We start from the raw sequence: 20390 nt of genomic DNA, 5'->3' as shown, positions 1-20390 counted from the left end.
AGATAGTACTTTTGCACATTTGTAAGTCGCTCTGGATAAGAGCGTCTGCTAAATGACTTAAATGTAAATGTAAATGTAACACACTGTGGCTGAGGAAAGGCACAACTCACAATATAAGTGAACCCCAAATCAATGTAGTTCTCATCATATTTGCACCTCTTCGATGGTCCAACGTCCCTGTCTGTTGTTCGGTGCTTTCCCGGGTAAGGGGGCAGTAGCTTTTCGGCTGCATCAGATTCACAACTGTCAGTGTCCATGCTAGCTGGGCTAGCAACAAATGTAGAATTACTGATGCTAGCATTGGATGTGCTCGTGGAAGCAGAACAACTTGTGTCATTGACAGGTGCAGGTGTAGTACTGCTGGTAATAATAATAATAATATAATATATGCCATTTAGCAGACGCTTTTATCCAAAGCGACTTACAGTCATGTGTGCATACATTCTACGTATGGGTGGTCCCGGGGATCGAACCCACCAACCTGGCGTTACAAGCGCCATGCTCTACCAACTGAGCTACAGAGCTGCTGGTAGTAGCAGTACTACCAGTAGAGCAGGTATGTGTCTCTATGGACACGGGCCTTACTTTTCTTTAACCATTTATCAATTTTCGAGCAATCAGAATGAGCAGCAGCTACGTTTGGCTACATACGGACCGTTAGTGGAATTCCCGTGAGAGAGTAACGGTTAATGTGATTGGATGTAAATGATTTGACTAGGCTACCTGTATTTGACATTGTGTTGTTATTTCGCTAAACACTACTGTAGATGGTTTGATTTTAATTTTGGCAGTGAAACAAGGTTACTCAGGCGAGAAAAACACCTCACCCAAATGCATAGCCCCGTTGGAAAATCTAAATGGACTGTTATTCAGTTTGGGAATAGCCGGTGTAGAAGATGTTCAATCGGGGAGATTGTTGCTTTTACAAGGTTTACATGTGATACTGGTAACACTTTACCTAACGCCTGCAGATATAATGCTCTATAACTTATTTTAAGCATATACTATATGAGCCTTTATAATTGAGGCTTTAGGTTAAAGTGTTACTGTGATGATATGTGTGGGTGACTTTTCAACCCACATTTAGTCAGTATCAATAGCATAGTGTGAAAATAGAAAACTGAAAATAGAAATTCTATTGGAAGTGATACACAATCAATAGGTAGGTGCCATTGGGTGTGACAGTCCCAGCAGACTCCTAATTTGATGTGCATTATGTAACTCTATGCTACTGTAGGCCACTGTGGTTACATATTGACTGTGTTGGTATAGTCCTCTATGATGTGAATGCCTCCCCTTGATCGGAAGTTCACAGACCCTTAAACACAGCTGGCCTTTTCAACAAGAAGGACCAATCACAACTTCTTTACTAGAATCCACACCGACAAAAGTATTATGTATATGTACTGTATGTGACCAAATCTGTGGCCTTGTGGTTACTTAGGCACACTGAGACTGGAAGCATTTTAGGAATTACAGTTGAAGTCGGAAGTTTACATACACCTTAGCCAAATACATTTAAACTCAGTTCTTCACAATTCCTGACATTTAATCCAATTAAAAATTCCCTGTCTTAGGTAAGTTAGGATCACCACGTGAATTGTCAAAATAATAGTAGAGAGAATTTTTTATTTCAGCTTTTATTTCTTTCATCACATTCCCAGTGGGTCAGAAGTTTACATACACTCAATTAGTATTTGGTAGCATTGCCTTAAAATTGTTTAATTTGGGTCAAACGTTTCGGGTAGCCTTCCACAACCTTCCCACAATAAGTTGGGTGAATTTTGACCCATTCCTCCTGACAGAGCTGGTGTAACTGAGTCAGGTTTGTAGGCCTCCTTGCTCGCACACGCTTTTTCAGTTCTGCCCACAAATTTTCTATAGGATTGAGGTCAGGGCTTTGTGATGGCCACTCCTTAAGTCATTTTACCACAACTTTGGAATATGCTTGGGGTCATTGTCCATTTGGAAGACCTATTTGCAACCAAGCTTTAACTGATGTCTTGAGATGTTGCTTCAATATATCCAAATAATTTTCCTACCTCATGATGCCATCTATTTTGTGAAGTGCACCAGTCCCTCCTGCAGTAAAGTACCCCCACAACATGATGCTGCCACCCCCGTGCTTCACGTTTAGGATGGTGTTCTTCAGCTTGCAAGCCTCCTCCTTTTTCCTCCAAACATAACGATGGTCATTATGGCCAAACAGTTCTATTTTTGTTTTATCAGACCAGAGCACATTTCTCCAAAAAGTACGATCTATGTTCCCATGTGCAGTTGCAAACCGTAGTCTGGCTTTTTTATGGCGGTTTTGGAGCAGTGGCTTCTTCCTTGCTGAGCGGCCTTTCAGGTTATGTCGATATAGGACAAATTTTACTGTGGATAAAGATACTTTTGTGCCTGTTTCCTCCAGAATCTTAACAAGGTCCTTGGCTGTTGTTCTGGGATTGATTTGCACTTTTCACACCAAAGTACGTTCATCTCTAGGAGACAGAACGTGTCTCCTTCCTGAGCGGTATGACGGCTGCGTGGTCCCATGGTGTTTATACTTGCGTACTGTTGTTTGTACAGATGAACTTGGTACCTTCAGGCATTTGGAAATTACTCCCGAGGATGAACCAGACTTGTGGAGGTTTACAATTATTTTTCTGAGGTCTTGGCTGATTTCTTTTGATTTCCCCATGATGCCAAGCCAAGAGGCACTGAGATTGAAGGTAGGCCTTGAAATACATCCACAGGTACACCTCCAATTGACTCAAATTATGTCAATTGCCCTAACAGAAGCTTCTAAAGCCATGACATCATTTACTAGAATTTTCCAATCTGTTTAAAGTCACAGTCAACTTAGTGTATGTACACTTCTGACCCACTGGAATTGTAATACAGTGAATTATAAGTGAAATAATCTGTCTGTAAACAATTGTTGGACAAATGACTTGTGTCATATACAAAGTAGATGTCCCAACCCTTGCCAAAACTATAGTTTGTTAACAAGAAATCTGTGGAGTGGTTGAAAAATGAGTTTTAACGACTCCAACTTAAGTGTATGTAAACTTCTGACTTCAACTGTACATATAAAGTGCTGTAAGTAAACTCAACAAAAAAAGAAACGTCCCTTTTTCGGGACCCTGTCTTTCAAAGATCATTCGTAAAAATCAAATAACGTCACAGATCTTCATTGTAAAGGGTTTAAACATTGTTTCCCATGATTGTTCAATGAACCATAAACAATTAATGAACATGCACCTGTGGAAAGATCGTTAAGGCACTAACAGCTTACAGACAGTAGGCAATTAAGGTCACAGTTATGAAAACTTAGGACACTAAAGAGGCCTTTCTACTGACTCTGAAAAACACCAAAAGAATGATGCCCAGGGTCTCTGCTCATCTGCGTGAACGTGCCTTAGGCATGCTGAAAGGAGGCATGAGGACTGCAGATGTGGCCAGGGCAATAACTTGCAATGCCTGTACTGTGAGATGCCTAAGACAGTGCTACATGGAGACAGGACGGACAGCTGATCATCCTCACAGTGGCAGACAACACCTGCAAAGGCTTGGTACATCCGGACATCACACCTGCGGGACAGGTACAGGATGGCAACAACAACTGCCCGAGTTACACCAGGAACGCACAATCTCTCCATCAGTGCTCAGACATTTCGCAATAGGCTGAGAGGCTGGATTGAGGGCTTGTAAGCCTGTTGTAAGGCAGGTCCTCACCAGACATTACCGGCAACAACGTCGCCTATGGGCACAAACCCACAGTCTCTGGACCAGACAGGACTGGCAAAAAGTGCTCTTCACTGAGGAGTTGCAGTTTTGTCTCACAAGGGGTGATGGTCGGATTCACATTTATCATCGAAGGAATGAGCATTACACCGAGGCCTGTACTCTGGATGGGATCTATTTGGAGGTGGAGGGTCCGTCATGGTCTGGGGCGGTGTGTCACAGCATCATCGGACTGAGCTTGTTGTCATTGCAGACAATCTTAATGCTGTGCATTAGAGGGAAGACATCCTCCTTCCTCATGTGGTACCCTTCCTGCAGGCTCATCCTGACATTACCCACCAGCATGACAATGCCACCAACCACACTGCTCGTTCTGTGAATGATTTCCTGCAAGACGGGAATGTCAGTATTCTGCCATGGCCAGCGAAGAGCCCGGATCTCACAGCAAGAACTGTCAAATCTGGTGCAGTCCATGAGGAGGAGATGCACTGCAGTACTTAATGCAGCTGGTGGCCACACCAGATACTGACTGTTGCTTTTGATTTTGAACCCCCCCCCTTTGTTCAGGGATACCTTATTCCATTTCTGTTAGTCACATGTCTGTGGAACTTGTTAAGTTTATATGTCTGTTGTTGAATCTTGATATGTTCATACAAATATTTACACATGTTAAGTTTGCTGAAAATAAACTCAGTTGACAGTGGGCGGACGTTTCTTTTTTTGCTGAGTTTATATGTCAAGGATCAAATACATGTAATATTCACCTGTCTCTGTGTAAAATTCCCCTGTACACTCAAATAGCGTGCCCATTTCCTGGCCACATACAGTTAAAGGAAAACAACTAGTTATCAACTGTCAAACTTACTGAATCTTTAGGCCCAGTGCAGTCAAAATTCTGATGAAACTAACACTGTAACCGTGTGAATAACACTGTAAATGTGATCAGTGTTATTTCCTAATAGTTGCTGGTTGATAATACAGTCTACGCAGGACTTTCTAATCAGCAGGTTTGCATGGACGAGAGATTCGGCTTTCAATGGTGACATCATCATACGGTAAATTGATTAATAGACCAATAACAAAGGGAGTTCAAAACCTTTCAAAACCTCTTAAAGTTCAATTGGTCAAATCAGGTTTTTCTCAACGAGTCAATTTTGAAGCCTAATTTACTGTTTACAGAACGCAAGACCACAATTAGCTATGCAAAATGGCTACACTGTATAGTTGCGACGCTTTACAAATGTTGACAAAATTCCACCCTGATTGGGGTGAGTAGCTGCTCCTGCATCACCACCCTTAGCGGAGCTGCCAACAACTGGAAGCATGTGGTTTTCAGGGATACAGCTAATTCAATCCAGCTTCCTTTGCCGCTAAAACACGAATGTGGGAACTCCACTCAGCCTTTTCTACCTTAGGTTTCTGCATCACTGACCTTTGGTTGGTCAGATGCTGCTTGAGTAAGACCTGTTTGGTCGAAATGCGTTGCAGTGATATAATATGGTCATCTGGTCCTACTTGTATACTGTATATTTTTGTAAATAGTTCACAGCATCATACTCGTTGCCTTTTTGTATTTTTTGTATTCCTTTGGTTCCACAGTCAAAAGACGACAACAACCAAAAGACTGTTGACAACCAAGGCAACCATTACTTTTAATGCGTGTCCTGTTATTTTTGCGGTGCAACTACATAGGACATCCATTTTGCATAGCCAATTGTGCTTAATGTTCTTGGGGTTCTTACTATTAAAAAGCATGATCTGATACACACCCAAAAATGTTTGTGGAGATGCTGACTAAGGAAGAATAAACTGTATAAAAATAAAGAGAATCACACACTACCCAGCTAGCACATTTGGATCTTTGGAAGTTGTGGGAACGTTTGTTTTTGGTTTCACATTGGTTGTGGGAACAGAAGCCATATGTTTAATAACATGAATGTTAAATGTTTTTTAATTGTTTTGAGAACAGAAGTGAAAATTACACCTGTTCTTGGAACATTTATTTTTTAGGTTGCAGGGAGGTTCTGAGAACGTTTTTATCTGGTTCATTAAAAGTTTTCCTGAGAGGTTTTATTAACGCTCTGAGAATGTGAATTCTAGGTTATTTTGAGGGTTTTGAATAACTTCCATTAACCTTACACTGAGATGTTTCAAGCACAGATAGGACACATGGAAAGCATTTGCTTAGGCAGTAATCATGCAAACACATATCTTTTTTATTGTGGCACGGCATCAGTGAGATTAGAAGCTATGATATTATGTTCTCTGTCCATGGAATTAGTCAAGCTCTAAGAAATATATGGTTCTCAGAATGTTGTGTGCTAGCTGGGATATCACCTCTACTATACATGTAGCAGTATCAGCTGTATCAGTAGGAATGATTACCAAATTTTGTAGGATAGATGCACAAGTAGAAAGGAATGTCCGCAACTCTGATATGCTTCCATGGGGATTTAATCAGACGCACCAAAAATATGTCACGGTGATCTCAGAGTGAAATGTTGACCGTACATTCTCAGTCATTGCAGAGGGCTGCCATTAAAATATTTACATTGCTTACATTTCCAACCTTAGTTATACATCATTGACCTTTTCTCGGGTAAAAAAATAGCTTAAACAAAATATTGCACAACTATAGGACAATGTAGGATCTTAATTACACCTGTATTGTCGTAGCAAAATTATCCGGCAGCAACAGGATTTTAACATTTTGTCAATAATGTTTCTTGATCTGTGGTTAGGCTATTAGCTGGTCAAAATGAGGATACATGAAAAGTGCAGCAATGTTAATATAACTGTTTTAGTGTGGGTTGTCATTGAATTTATGTACATCTTGAAGCTCATCTGCATTTCCTGTGGCGCAGGACATTTCTCAGCAACAAAATAGTGATACAATTAAGATCCTACACCTGTAGGACATGTTACACAATCAATATAATGTGTAAACTGGGTCATCAGAAGTTTACAACCCAGCCTCATTAGTAACTCTTTCACTGAGAGAGACAAACAGACCCTTCATTACCTGCGACTCTCCAAACTTGAATGATATGAATGTCTATACAAAGGAAGAAAATAAACTCAAATCAGATATAACATTTTATGCACAGATGTTGTTGATAATAATGCACACTGTTCCAAGTGCAAATATATTTTGGGACTTTGGCCCCACCATTGAGAACCAACAACAATTTTTTTGGGCATTCCATGATGATTCACCGACTGGGACACTGAAGTGGACATTTTGGAATAGCCATTTGTTGGTGGCTGCTGGTACCAGGCTGGCACACCAATGTGTTTTGAACTGAACATTCCAATTGATTGCATCACACACAGCTGCCCACTCAGTTCTTTTGTTTGGAATTTCAGAATAGAAGACTGACATAACTGAAATAACTGACTCCAGTCATTTCAAACAAAGCCTATAATCAAAGGGTTAAGCTCTTTTGTAAACTGGACTCCTGGATGCTGCAGCCATATTTGCAGAAGCAAATTCAGTTGAGACTAAGTCAGTTAATAATCTACCTCATCCAAGGCAACCTATATAGTTTCCCATTACTGTGTCCTGTGGCGTCTTTTCAAGGGAAGAGGGGACTCAAAGTGGCCGGCTGGCCAGCTCTACCAACAACACGAGACGGTATAAAGACAGAAACAACCAACATCATGAAGCTAACGCTAACATTTATGTTCGTACTTGTGGCTTCTTGGACAATGGTCCTCTGCAGCAAGGAGGAGCCCATGTCCGAAGACCCTCCCCTCCTTCAGGTTCCCGCCGTCGAGGCCCGCTCCCGCTTCGCCGCTCTGGACGACGTGCGTCTCCTGGCCAATGGTCTCCTCCAGCTTGGCCACAGCCTCAGGGACTTCGTCCACAAGACCAAGGGCCAGATCAATGACATCTTCCAGAAACTCAACATATTCGACCACTCCTTCAACCAGCTCTCTGTGCTGGCCAGCGAGATCAAGGGGGAAGAGGAGGAGTTGAAGAAGACTACGGTAGTACTCAAGGCCAACAACGAGGAGATCAAGAGCCTATCGCTGGAGATCAACTCCAAGGTGGAGAGCATACTGCAGGAGCGTAGCCAGCTTCAAAGCAAGGTGGGCGGGCTGGAGGAGAAATTGAGCGGCCTGTCTCAGGGCCTGGTGCCCGCCGAGCAGCTGGCTGAGATCAGCACACTGAAGGTGAGTCACCCCAAACCGACCTTAACCCATGGGGAAATGCTGTTTTGAATTGAGCATGGGGTTAAAGCTGATTAACATTCTCAAAAAACTCACAAAATTTCCATGTAGAATATTGGTAAAGTTTACGGGGAATTTTTACATGATTTTCAGTCACTTCAAAAAAACCTCAAGAAGGTAAATTAACTAAAGTCGCCTTTGGTTCTTTTACACACAGTAGCGATTAGCCTACTCCATTTTTCTTGAAGTGTAACAGCACAATACTACCAGATAGACATATTGTACCCAATGATAAATATGTCTGGAGAAATTATCCTGTCCAATCACGTGTCCCTCAGGATGTGATCCACACCCAGGAGAGAAGCATTGCTGAGCTGCTGAAGGCTGTGAGAGAGCAGAGCGACCAGCTTGTTCAGCAGAGGAGCAAGATCAAGACTCTGGAGGAGAAGGTAGTTGCTGCCATAGTGCAAACAAATGATGTAGCTTGAGCCTTACAGTCTTCCAATCATGACAGCAGGCAATTGACTACATTTTTATAGCACAATATTATTCCTTCACATTTTTAGCTCACCTATAACCCTTCCATGCAAGAGACCATTGAGAAACCATCTGACAACTTCCAGTCTGTCACGCCAGACCTCACTGGGTATCTGACCAACACCTCTGCAAATGGCAGCTTCGACATGACAGGTAAGGTGGCTTAAAAGAGTCATGATCATTTGTTGATTTGTATTCCCTTTAGCTCATTCTTTGGCAACAGTTACCGTTTTAGGGGCCCTACAAAACACAATGTTTGAGGGATTGATCCATCACCCCTTAGTGCTGCTGATTGACTGTGAGTGTGGTTGTGTGCTACAGATCTCCCATCAGACTGCTGTGAGCTATTTACCAGGGGCGAGAGAGCCAGTGGAATGTACACCATCAAGCCTAACCAATCCGAGCCCTTCATGGCCTACTGTGACATGGATCAAGGTAAGACAGACAATGAGTAGCGCCAATGCTGTGTACTAATGTATTTTTATCGATGAAGCATTTCCTATTTCCTTTCTGCAGATGGAGGGGCTACTATAATCCAGAGAAGGAAGGATGGGTCCGTGAATTTCGATCAGAATTGGGAGAAGTTTGAAAACGGATTTGGAGACTTTCAAGGTGAGTGATCGAGTTGTGAGGTGCAACGTGTATTTTCTCATGACCAGTGCACCAGGCCAGAGTACTCAGAGCTTTTATTGCTGTCATCACCTCATGTGCCTGTGTGTGTGTGTGTGTGTGTGTGTGTGTGTGTGTGTGTGTGTGTGTGTGTGTGTGTGTGTGTGTGTGTGTGTGTGTGTGTGTGTGTGTGTGTGTGTGTGTGTGTGTGTGTGTGTGTGTGTGTGTGTGTGTGTGTGTGTGTGTGTGTGTGTGTGTGTGTGTGTGTGTGTGTGTGTACAGCACTGAGCCTTGTTGATTTGTCTGTGTTACCAGGGGAGTTCTGGCTGGGTCTGAAGAAGGTCCACTCCCTGGCTAGTCAAGGTGACTCTTTCCTGAACATCCAACTGGAGGACTGGAAACAGGGCAAACGCTTCATCGAATACAACTTCTCTCTGGATGGACCAGAGGCCCACTATACTATCCACCTCTCACAGGCATCCGGAAATCTGCCTGATGCAATGAGCAACCATACCGGTATGAAGTTCTCCACTAAGGACCGGGACAATGACAACCTTGAAGACTCACACTGCGCTTACACCTACACAGGTACAGTAGTGGGGACTGGGGAGGACAACATTTTATGGATGCATGGTTTATGGTAAGGCTCAAGTACAGGTTTTGTTCTGAATTAAATTATGTATTGAAAGATTTTCATCTAATTTATGAAGAATATGGTTTGATGGAACATTAGTTTGAATGGAGTTTGCTGTTTTTCACACCAGCATCAAGTTGAACTAATCCTCTGGGCTTTCGCAGGTGGCTGGTGGTTCAACGCTTGTGGAGACACCAATCTGAATGGGAGATACATCCACGTGAGATCCAAGGGACGTTCAGAGTGTAGGAGGGGAATCCACTGGAAGCCCACCAGAGGGGCCTCCTACTACCTCCGATCCACCCAGATCTCCATTCGCTCCACCCCCACCACTACAGCCACCTCAACCTCCTCAGAAACAGGCAACTTCCGCTGAGAACAAACACAAGACGTATGGACAGAAATAAGACATTGACCAAGCTTTGGCAAAGATACATGTGACTGACAGTCCCTGACAACAAGGCCTTTAAGGAGATTTAGGAGGCCAGTTTAGTCAGGTCTCTTCTGTCGACTGCACAGTGAGACCACGTTGATTAAATAGACTCTAAGCCACTGTTTATCTTATAGCTAATCTAAAAAGAACTCACTTCTCCTCTTCAGCATTGAAGGCTTTGGGACACAAGGAACCAAATGAATTGTTAAACATTTTTATACTCAGGTTTAGAGTTCTAATTTTTGGGCTAAATTGATTGATAACATCCTCCTATTCTTACATGCATTTGTGGAATCCTAGAGAGTTCTTGTTTAAGCATTGGAAACTATGAATGAATGGTGGGCGGTATTCATACCTGTGATCTGTGCACAAACCTCGTAAATATGCAAAACATACATAGTTCTTTCATGTCAAATTTGTGTTAAACGTGCAGGTCTTAAGTCTGAATTTAACCAGGTATGAAGTGGTGAGGAATTGGATGGACAGCACACAGGCATCCACCTTAATGACAGCAGTTATCACCAGGATCTTAGTCACATTGTCTCTCAGCACATCTGTACTGTATATACTGTATTTTTGTTACTTGTCACATTTTTACAGTTCTGGAAAATAAATCATATTTATGACACTTCTGGGTGTGGTTCTGAATAATTACCCTCGAAAGACTACAACGGTATTTCGACTATGCCGAAAGACTAGCACAAATCATTTGATTTCTAATTAGCTAATCAGCAGAAACATGGCTATCCAGTTCAAAGATTGGAATGTCCATATGCCTATCTATGTCCACGTCTATCTACAGCCGTTAGTAGCTATACCTGTAAATATACTGTACCCTAAAACCCCTCTCTATTCAAGCCTTTACACAGTGTATTATTACTACTCAATTAAAATGTACTTGAATGGACTTATCAGAGGTTATGGGAGGGGTGGGAGTGTCATGATTGGCAGAATAAGTTTAGCCTGGGTACCAGTCTATTTAGCTAACACTCCTCTCCTTGTACTTCGTGTCTTGTTTCGCAATGACACAAAGTGCCAGGAGTGGCTCGAACAAGTTGGCCCCTTTATGTAAACACAGAGATGGCCTTCGGTGAGGGTATGACAACATGGTGAGTGTCCGACAGGTACTTCCCCTGTATACACTGTTCAGCCTTGACCTGAAAGAAATAGCCGATATCTCAACGACCTCTGTTGAAATCAGACCTAGAATTGATATTTTCTTACCAAGCTAATGAGAGGACATCGTGGGGCAGCAGATCCCTATAGCACAAGTAGTTTGTCCCCCCCAAAATTGTGCACCTGTACTTTAAATCAACTTTCAACTGGAAATATTGTTTTGTCTGACTGGAGGGTCACAAGACAAGTGGAAAGAAAGACCAAGACCCCCGTAATGTTGGCGATGCAGCACTAGCAAAACAATATCCGACATTACCCCGATGAAGCGGCAATGCATTCTACTCTCAGAGAAGAAGTTGACCTTTCACACTGGTCAGCAACTAGTATTACCACCACATCTCAATCCTGTGCATCAGCAAGTCAATTCAAATCAAAACTGACCCCGGAATCAGTGCTCGGGGAATCTCTTACTTGGAGACAACATCCACCTCTCAAATATCATTGTCAGCATAGCTGCAGAGTACAGAGCCTAAACCCCATGGCACTCCCACCTACTGCCTGGAAGGACCACACAGGGTCTGCTGCAGCCCTGACAGTGATCCCCCTGTAAATGTGCAAACTAAGGAGCGTCTTCAGTTACCATCTGTCTCTGCACACACATTAGCCTGCCTGGTTTATTTTTGGACCCATAACTACCCCCTACCAGCCGGTGAAATACTGGGAGTGGCTAAGACTTTTCCCTCCCGCTACGCCTGTACACCCTTTTTAACTGTCAGGGGATCACATCTACACCACCTTGTTTTTTGTTGTTTTGTTTTTGTACCACATTGAAACAATGGATGATAGTCCACTGCAAGTTCTGACTCTACCCACAGCCCCTTACCCAGATCAGAGACCAGGTACTAGTGGTCTGAGAAAGAAGGTGTTTGTCTTCCAGTCCAAAAGGAACTACCTTCAGAACTTCGTCCAGAGTATATATTCCTCCATCGATCTGCTAGACCGCCAGGGGTCCACAATGGTAGTTGGGGGAGACGGACGCTACTTCAATCAAACAGCCATCGAGGTCATTGTTCAGATGGCAGCTGCGAATGGGGTCAGTGTTACCTGTCACTGTAACCTGTCACTACGTGGGCGACTGTGTATCAGTGTCACCTTTTCCAAATCACTGGTTGGTGGTGTTACCTATTTGACACCACGTGGCCTATCCAGGGCATGCAAACATTAGTAACGGATTAAAGGTGTCTGAAAATAGGCCTGGATGAAATTAACAAATGAACAACTGGTTGTTTTATTTCTTTGAATCACATGCTGTTTTAAGAAAGACTGTCTACATATGCCACGTTTATCACAGTTGTTGAATACTTATTCGAAGTTGGTATTGAAAACAGACTTTCTTAACTAAGGACTCACTGTCTTGAAATAGATGTGTATTTAAACTAGCTTTGTTGTTGTCCCAGTGCCAGCACTAATGTGGCCCCGAGGTGCTGGGTCATAAATTAGAGAACCTCGGACGCTTTTGCAGATGGGGGTATTTTTAGGGGGATTAAAAGGAAGTTGCACATGATGACACCTGCACCTAATGTGTTTCCACCGCTGTCATTTCTACGGCCGTCCTAAGTATAACCACCAGCAACCATAGCTTATGGACTTCTCCAGAAGTAAATATGGAATCAAATGAAATCTATACCGTCAACGTGAGGCTTTCAGTCATAAAACGTGTTCAACTCCAAGCGATAGTGGCTTGTTTCAAAATAACTGCTCAAATATGTAACCGCGACAGATGCGCTAACCTGAAAGTCAACTTTACAACACCCCTGCCAAAACATACACAACTGACCTGTGTCATCTTGGCAGGTTGGACGGCTCGTGATTGGTCATCATGGGATCATGTCCACGCCAGCGGTTTCCTGTGTGATCAGAAAGTACAAGGCCATCGGCGGTATCGTCCTCACAGCCAGTCACAACCCTGGGGGACGCGAAGGAGACTTTGGCATCAAGTTCAACACTGCTAATGGAGGTACTGTAACTAGAGAAGAGGGAATAGGAGGAAAGGGTTAGCCAAGAGTGTTACAAAATGAGATAGAGACATTTCACACGTATCGTGCTCAGTGATGCAGATATTTGACACAGTTGATACCATTTCAGTCTATATTAACAATTGAAAAGATTAGAGCAGCACAATTAAGATCAACACAAATGAGTGCCCTTGTGTAACACAAGACATGAAGTTGAATGTGTATTCAGAGGATACTACAGCATTACGTCTTGCTTCTGTTTGACCCAATCCAGGCCCAGCCCAGGATGCGGTCACCAACAGAATCTTCCAGATCAGCAGAACCATAGAGGAGTATGCCATCTGCCCAGAGATCCGGGTAGACTTGGCTACCCTGAGCAAACAGACGTTTGATCTGGAGAACAAGTTCAAACCCTTCACAGGTGAGCACAAACACATCACTCATAACCTGACATGAGAATTGTGTTTATTTTGATTTAACCTTTATTTAACTAGGCAAGTCAGGCAAGAACAAATTCTTATTGACAATGACGGCCTACCAAAAGGCAAAAGGCCTCCTGCGGGGATAGGGACTAGGATTAAAACATTATAATAATAATATTGGACAAAACACAGATCACGACAAGAGAGACAACACAACACTACAAAAAGAGAGACCTAAGACAACAACGTAGCAAGGCAGCAACACATGACAACACAGCATGGTAGGAACACAACATGATAGCAGCACAAAAGATGGTACAAACATTATTGGGCACAGACAACAGCACAAAGGGAAAGAAGGTAGAGACAACAATACTTCACGCAAAACAGCCACAACTGTCAGTAAGAGTGTCCATGATTGAGTCTTTGAATGAAGAGATTGAGATAAAACGGTCCAGTTTGAGTGTTTGTTACAGCTCGTTCCAGTCGCTAGCTGCAGCGAACTGAAAAGAGGAGCAACCCAGGGATGTATGTGCTTTGGGGACCTTTACAGAATGTGACTGGCAGAACGGGCGTTGTATGTGGAGGATGAGGGCTGCAGTAGGTATCTCAGATAGGGGGGAGGAAGGGGGTCTTGCGACGGGTATACAGAGATGACGAGTTTACAGAAGAGTATAGAGTGCAGTGATGTATCTTATAAAGAGCATTGGTGGCAAATCTGATGGCCGAATGGTAAAGTACAGCTAGCCTCTCAAGAGCACGCTTACCTGCCGATCTATAAATTACATCACCGTAATCTAGCATGGGTTGGATGGTCATCTGAATCAGGGTTAATTTGGCAGCTGGGGTGAAAGAGGACCGAATACGAATCCAAGTCTAGATTTAACTTTAGACTGCAGCTTTGATATGTGCTGAGAGAAGGACAGTGTACCGTCTAGGCATACTCCCAAGTACTTGTATGAGGTGACTACATCAAGCTCTAAACCCTCAGAGGTAGTAATCACACCTGTGGGGAGAGGGGCATTCTTCTTGCCAAACAACATGACCTTTGTTTTGGAGGTGTTCAGAACAAGGTTAAGGACAGAGAAAGCTTGTTGGACACTAAGAAAGCTTTGTTGTAGAGCATTTAACACAACATCCAGGGAGGTACCAGCTGAGTATAGGACTGTATCATCTGCATATAAATGGATGAAAGAGCTACTGCCTGAGCTATGTTGTTGATGTGAATTGGGAAGAGCGTTGGGCCTAGGATCAAGCCTTGGGGTAGGCCCTTGGTGACAGGCAGTGGCTGAGACAGCAGATGTTCCGACTTATACACTGCAGTCTTTGATAGAGGAGGATAGCAAACCAGGCCAAAGACCCCTCAGAGACATCAATACTCCTTAGCCGGCTCACAAGAATTAAATGTGCTTTGGCCAATGAAGAGCTTTGGCCAAGTCAATAAAAATAACAGCACAACATTCCTTATAATCAAGGGAAATGGTGACATCATTGAGGACCTTTAAGGTTGCAGTGACACATCCATCCACTTGAGTGGAAACCATATTACATAACAGAGAGAATACTAGAGACATCAAGAAAGCCAGTCAGTTGATTATTTACAAGTTTTTCCAACACTTTTGATAAACAGGGCAAAATATAAATAGGCCTATAAAAGTTAGGATCAGCTTGATCTCCCCCCTTTAAATAAAGGACAAACCATAACTACCTTCCAAGCAATGGGAACCTCCCCAGAGAGGTTAAAAAGGTCAGACATAGGCTTGGCGATGATAGGGGCAGCAACCTTAAAGAAGAAAGGGTCTAAACCATCTGACCCAGATGTTTTTTTGGGGCAAAGTTTTGTTTTTTTAAATATTTTTTTTAACCTTTATTTAACTAGGCAAGTCAGTTAAGAACAAATTCTTATTTTCAATGACGGCCTAGGAACAGTGGGTTAACTGCCTGTTCAGGGGCAGAACGACAGATTTGTACCTTGTCAGCTCGGGGGATTTGAACTTGCAACCTTTTGGTTACTAGTCCAACGCTCTAACCACTAGGCTACCCTGCCGCCCCAGGGCCAAGTTTAAGGAGCTCAAGAGAACTGGAGAAATAAACTGGATGTTTGGTTCCTTGTTGACTGTTTTAGAGTAGGCAATAAGAGAAAACTCACGTATTAGAATTAAATACAATTTTGCACTATAAAAACAAATGAAAACCACGACAGTCCAAGTTTGCAGAGCAAGATCAATGTGACTTTTTAACAACACAGTTTCTGGGTTGACTTCATCTGTCTGCTGAACATTGCTTCTATTTTTATTCTTTGAATTGTTTCCCTACTTTGCTTACTGAGATGTACAACTGAAGGGATTCTTTGTCTTGCCACAGTGGAGATAGTGGACTCGGTCGAGTCTTATGCCAACATGCTAAGGAACATCTTTGACTTTGCTGCACTGAAGGAGCTTCTGTCTGGGGAGAACCACATCAAGATCCAGCTAGATGCCATGCATGGAGGTTAGTAATCTAGCGTGCCAGACTTCACAGCTACGACGTCGACGTGTAGTTGGAGTATATGCAATATTCAGAGACACACCCGACTGGCTCTGCAAGATTAGGAGGTAAGAAGAAGACTGCTCTGTTCAGATGTACAGTACAGCAAAACCTATACTATAGTTATGCTGTTTTCACAAGCGCATATGTTGATATATAGCTTAGGTTTCATATAATCTCACATGGTGCCACAGTAAAGATGAGCAGAGCACGATTTGTGAGAGCAGAAGCCCAGTGGAGAATTCAGCTGTCGTATCTCACTATCTGTTACATGATCCAGTCTTTAAGGAGAGAGGGGTTACAGCTCCCCTGTGATAACACTGAAACCAAAGGCGGGACCCCCCTTTGCACAGGAAAGCCGGTGTCCTTAGACTGCCAAATCGCAGAAGATCTTGACATGAATGGAATTTTAACAAGGTTCCACGTTCATTCCTACTCCCTCTCTCCAATAAGAAGTGAATGTCTATGTGGCGTGGAGCAATCAGCCGGTCAACCCAAGGATGTGTGCATGTTGAACTGACTTCAAAGCTTCTGAAATTGAGAGACCAAAGTTATGATGATGATGAGTAATTGGATACTCTGGTATCTAAAATGTGGGCTAACAGTGTACTTGCCAAATGTTTTATCAGGACTGGGAAGAGGGTCAATATCATTAAATAATCCATTAAGAGAAAGGATACTCTTTCAAAAAAAATTCCTTCCAATTCTCAAAAATCTCTATCACTATGGTTCCCCAAATGTCCCCATCACAGTGTCAAACGATCACTATTTAATTCTCAAATTCTTTGCCATGTCTTCGCCATAACCGCCAAAACCCACTTACAGAATTCCACACCTTGATCCTGTTTCTCTACTCTGTCAAAGACTGCGATTCTCCTAATTCTAGTCTCTTTCAACAGCCACACTATAAATCAGGCACTAGAGACTTGTCCAATTCAAATTCTCTATTTCTCTAATCCTGTCTCTTGGACCCCATGGCACTTGTCCCATTAAACTGTTTATTATTAAACGTGACTCTATCCCTCTTTCTGTCCCTCCCTCCCTCCCTCCCTCCCTCCCTCCCTCCCTCCCTCCCTCCCTCCCTCCCTCCCTCTCTCTCTCTCTCTCTCTCTCTCTCTCTCTCTCTCTCTCTCTCTCTCTCTCTTCCCTCTCTCTCTCTCTCCTCTCTCTCTCTCTCTCTCTCTCTCTCTCTCTCTCTCTCTCTCTCTCTCTCTCTCTCTCTCTCTCTCTCTCTCTCTCTCTCTCTCTCTCTCTCTCTCTCTCTCTCTCTCTGTACCTCTGTCTACTTCTCAGTGATGGGTCCCTATGTGAAGAGGATACTGTGTGAGGAGCTAGGCTCCCCTGCGAACTCTGCCATTAACTGTGTCCCCCTGCAAGACTTTGGGGGCCAGCACCCTGATCCCAACCTCACCTATGCAGCCGACCTGGTTGAGACCATGAGGGGTGGCCAGTACGATTTTGGAGCTGCCTTTGATGGTGACGGTGTGCGTGCTAAATCAAACAATAATTTGACTGTCTTTATAATAATGATCACCATGCTGCTAAACCCTCTCTTTTTGATTTTTTTTTAACTTAACCTTTATTAAGTAGGCAAGCCAGTTAAGAACACATTCTTATTTACAATGACGACCTCTCTCTTGTCGCCTGACCTCTAACCTCTGTCTGGTTTTCCAGGACCGTAGCATGATTCTGGGTAAGCATGGCTTTTTCGTCAACCCCTCGGACTCGGTGGCTGTCATCGCAGCCAATGTCTTCAGCATCCCCTACTTTCAGCACACAGGGGTGAGAGGCTATGCCCGCAGCATGCCCACCAGCGCTGCCCTGGACAAGTAAGGCCTCGGCCTGGCATTATCCAATGAGAAAATGAGCCTTTGACCATTACTGCATTTCATCCTTACTCAATGAACAAATGATAACGAACTTGAATGTTGAATGTACAGATGTGTGCAGAATGATCATAACCCATAATCATGTATGATAACCAAAACAACAAAATCCCCCCATTTCTCTGTATTTCGTAGTGTGGCCAGGGCAACAAAGATTGAACTTTATGAGACCCCCACGGGGTGGAAGTTCTTTGGCAACCTGATGGACGCAGGCAAGCTGTCACTGTGCGGAGAAGAGAGTTTCGGCACAGGTATCTCATCAGTGAGTCAAAATGTCAGGAACTATGTTGTAGTTACAAGAAACGTGGCAAACGCTGCAAGAACCTCAAGCAATCTACACTGTTTCTATCATGTCAGGCGCTGACCATATCCGTGAGAAGGATGGACTTTGGGCCGTGCTGGCATGGCTGTCAATCCTGGCAACGAGGAAGCAGAGTGTGGAGGATATCATAAAGGACCACTGGCAGACGTTTGGCAGGAACTTCTTTACCAAGTGAGCAATGGACAGTGTGAATCACGGTACTGACCTCTGGTGGTCAAAGCATATCATTGCAGACATCTTTTTTTTCTGAATCTTCACGGACTTTCTCAGGGAGATGTAGTGAGGCCTGGCTACTGCTCAAGTCTGAGTGAAACCGAGAGTTGTTTAACACGCTGGAAAAATCAAATCAAGCTGGGAAAAAAAATACATTATGATATGAAAGCAAGTGTCAAAAAGTGGCAGTGTGATTCTCTTAGACAGTGACAGATGGGTTGGCCTCAGAAAGAGGAAACACGTGAGCAACGTAGCCAAAGCTTCTCTCATTTCATCTTCTGCTGTGCTGCCTTGGGCAGGTATGACTATGAGGAAGTCGACCTGGATGCAGCCATTCAGATGATGGAGGATCTGGAGCTGAGGATACTGGGGAAGGCCTTTATGGGCCAGCGGTTCGCTGTGGGGGAGAAGCTCTACCAGGTGGAGAAGGCAGACAACTTTGAATACACGGATCCCGTAGACGGGCGCATCTGCAGAAACCAAGTGAGGAATGGAGGCGGCTATTTCGGGCGTGGACACAGAATTGGACCTACATGTCACACTGGACTAATTCATCTTCATCTCCTCTCTCTTGCAGGGCCTGAGGATAATATTCACAGATGGCTCCCGGATCATCTACAGGCTCAGTGGAACAGGGAGTATGGGGGCAACAGTTCGGGTCTACATCGACAGCTATGAGAAAGACCCTGACAAGATCTTCCGAGACCCACAGGTAAGTCTAAGACCAGGCAAACGATGATTCAGAGATTAGATCTCACTTACCAAACTGTGGTGTTTCTAATAATATCATCATGGCCATGTAGCTAAGTGTATTAACTATGTGTGTGTGTGTGTGTGTGCCAGGTGATGCTGGAACCCCTGGTTACCGTAGCCCTGAAGGTTTCACAGCTTCATGAGAGGACAGGCCGCAGTGGCCCATCAGTCATCACATGATCATCCATTACCACCCCTGCCCTTCCTAATAAAAGCCTCAAACTACACTGTCTTTTCCCCATCCTACCTTCCCTGAGATGGTCATTTTACCCTTCATCCAAAGCATCTTTGTGCGATTTTGTACTTTCAGATCAACCCCAACTATCACCACTCAGCTTCTTATTAATTGAGAAAGAGTGAACTGTACCAAAAATAAAACATTCTCAACTTTGTATTTAGTTGTTGGTGTCATTAGTGAAATCCCCATCGATCAGGGCTAGCCAACCTTGTTCCTGGAGAGCTGCTGTCCTGTAGATATTCACTCCAAAACCCTACAGGAGGGTATCTGTCTAGGAACAGAGAGTTGGAGAGCCCTGCCATAGATGGTATAGGTCTACATACAGTAGCATGGGAAATTCCCCAATAAATCGGTAATGAGAAGGCCTTGGTCTTTATATCAAAACTATTTCAATACAGAAATATTGATATACCTGTTCTGTCTTCAAAGTGGGATTTAAGATTAAGCGCTTTCTGTAATACTATCTAGAACTACCGTACTATAAATGGGTCGTTTTAAAAATACACTACATCAAGTGAAGTTGAGAAGTATGTAGCCTAGGCTAGGACTATTTGTCGGCTGTCTGGCTCCATCCAAAGCAGTTCTTCCCGCCAAATTGGCTGACAACAGCTTCGAAACATATCAACTTGCTCCATTGTTATCTTGTAAAGAATGTGTTCAAGTGTGCCTAGCTCCAATGCAATATTGTATCATGGAAAGCATGCATTTGTTGTAGGAAATATTGCCACATACCGTTGACAAGTTGTGTAGCAACGAAAACATTACCTCAAAACTGCACACAGCA

The 20390-nt window shown here is 43.4% G+C and overlaps 2 protein-coding genes across 2 annotated transcripts; both read left to right on the top strand.

The window, feature by feature from the left end:
* The first annotated feature begins 7282 nt into the window (after positions 1-7282).
* LOC124009275 (angiopoietin-related protein 3-like) lies at positions 7283-10743 on the top strand. The gene is made up of 7 exons (XM_046320900.1): positions 7283-7905; positions 8241-8351; positions 8469-8592; positions 8761-8874; positions 8956-9051; positions 9364-9636; positions 9847-10743. Exons 1-7 carry the CDS (start codon positions 7390-7392, stop codon positions 10056-10058), a joined length of 1446 nt encoding a protein of 481 aa, XP_046176856.1. The 5' UTR covers positions 7283-7389; the 3' UTR covers positions 10059-10743.
* A 1288-nt stretch (positions 10744-12031) lies between these two features.
* LOC124009882 (phosphoglucomutase-1-like) lies at positions 12032-19760 on the top strand. Its single transcript, XM_046322102.1, has 11 exons — positions 12032-12324; positions 13086-13248; positions 13521-13667; positions 16033-16158; positions 17488-17678; positions 17869-18023; positions 18216-18331; positions 18438-18573; positions 18915-19098; positions 19193-19327; positions 19459-19760. Exons 1-11 carry the CDS (start codon positions 12067-12069, stop codon positions 19546-19548), a joined length of 1701 nt encoding a protein of 566 aa, XP_046178058.1. The 5' UTR covers positions 12032-12066; the 3' UTR covers positions 19549-19760.
* The last annotated feature ends 630 nt before the right edge of the window (positions 19761-20390 follow it).

This window comes from Oncorhynchus gorbuscha, linkage group LG22 (genome assembly GCF_021184085.1).
Source record: "Oncorhynchus gorbuscha isolate QuinsamMale2020 ecotype Even-year linkage group LG22, OgorEven_v1.0, whole genome shotgun sequence".
NCBI classification, from domain to species: Eukaryota; Metazoa; Chordata; class Actinopteri; order Salmoniformes; family Salmonidae; genus Oncorhynchus; species Oncorhynchus gorbuscha.
Note: the sequence above shows the minus strand (reverse complement) of the source record. Positions and strands in the feature narration are given on the sequence as shown.

What these genes read in the sequence shown, in the direction of transcription:
- LOC124009275 (XM_046320900.1), top strand. Translation starts at nt 7,390, where the DNA reads ATGAAGCTAACGCTAACATTTATGTTCGTACTTGTGGCTTCTTGGACA. An exon ending in TGGCAGCTTCGACATGACAG is followed by an intron (nt 8,593 to 8,760) that starts GTAAGGTGGCTT and finishes TGTGTGCTACAG; the next exon opens with ATCTCCCATCAGACTGCTGT. An exon ending in CTACTGTGACATGGATCAAG is followed by an intron (nt 8,875 to 8,955) that starts GTAAGACAGACA and finishes TCCTTTCTGCAG; the next exon opens with ATGGAGGGGCTACTATAATC.
- LOC124009882 (XM_046322102.1), top strand. Translation starts at nt 12,067, where the DNA reads ATGGATGATAGTCCACTGCAAGTTCTGACTCTACCCACAGCCCCTTAC. An exon ending in AGAAGAGAGTTTCGGCACAG is followed by an intron (nt 18,332 to 18,437) that starts GTATCTCATCAG and finishes CTATCATGTCAG; the next exon opens with GCGCTGACCATATCCGTGAG. An exon ending in GGCAGGAACTTCTTTACCAA is followed by an intron (nt 18,574 to 18,914) that starts GTGAGCAATGGA and finishes TGCCTTGGGCAG; the next exon opens with GTATGACTATGAGGAAGTCG.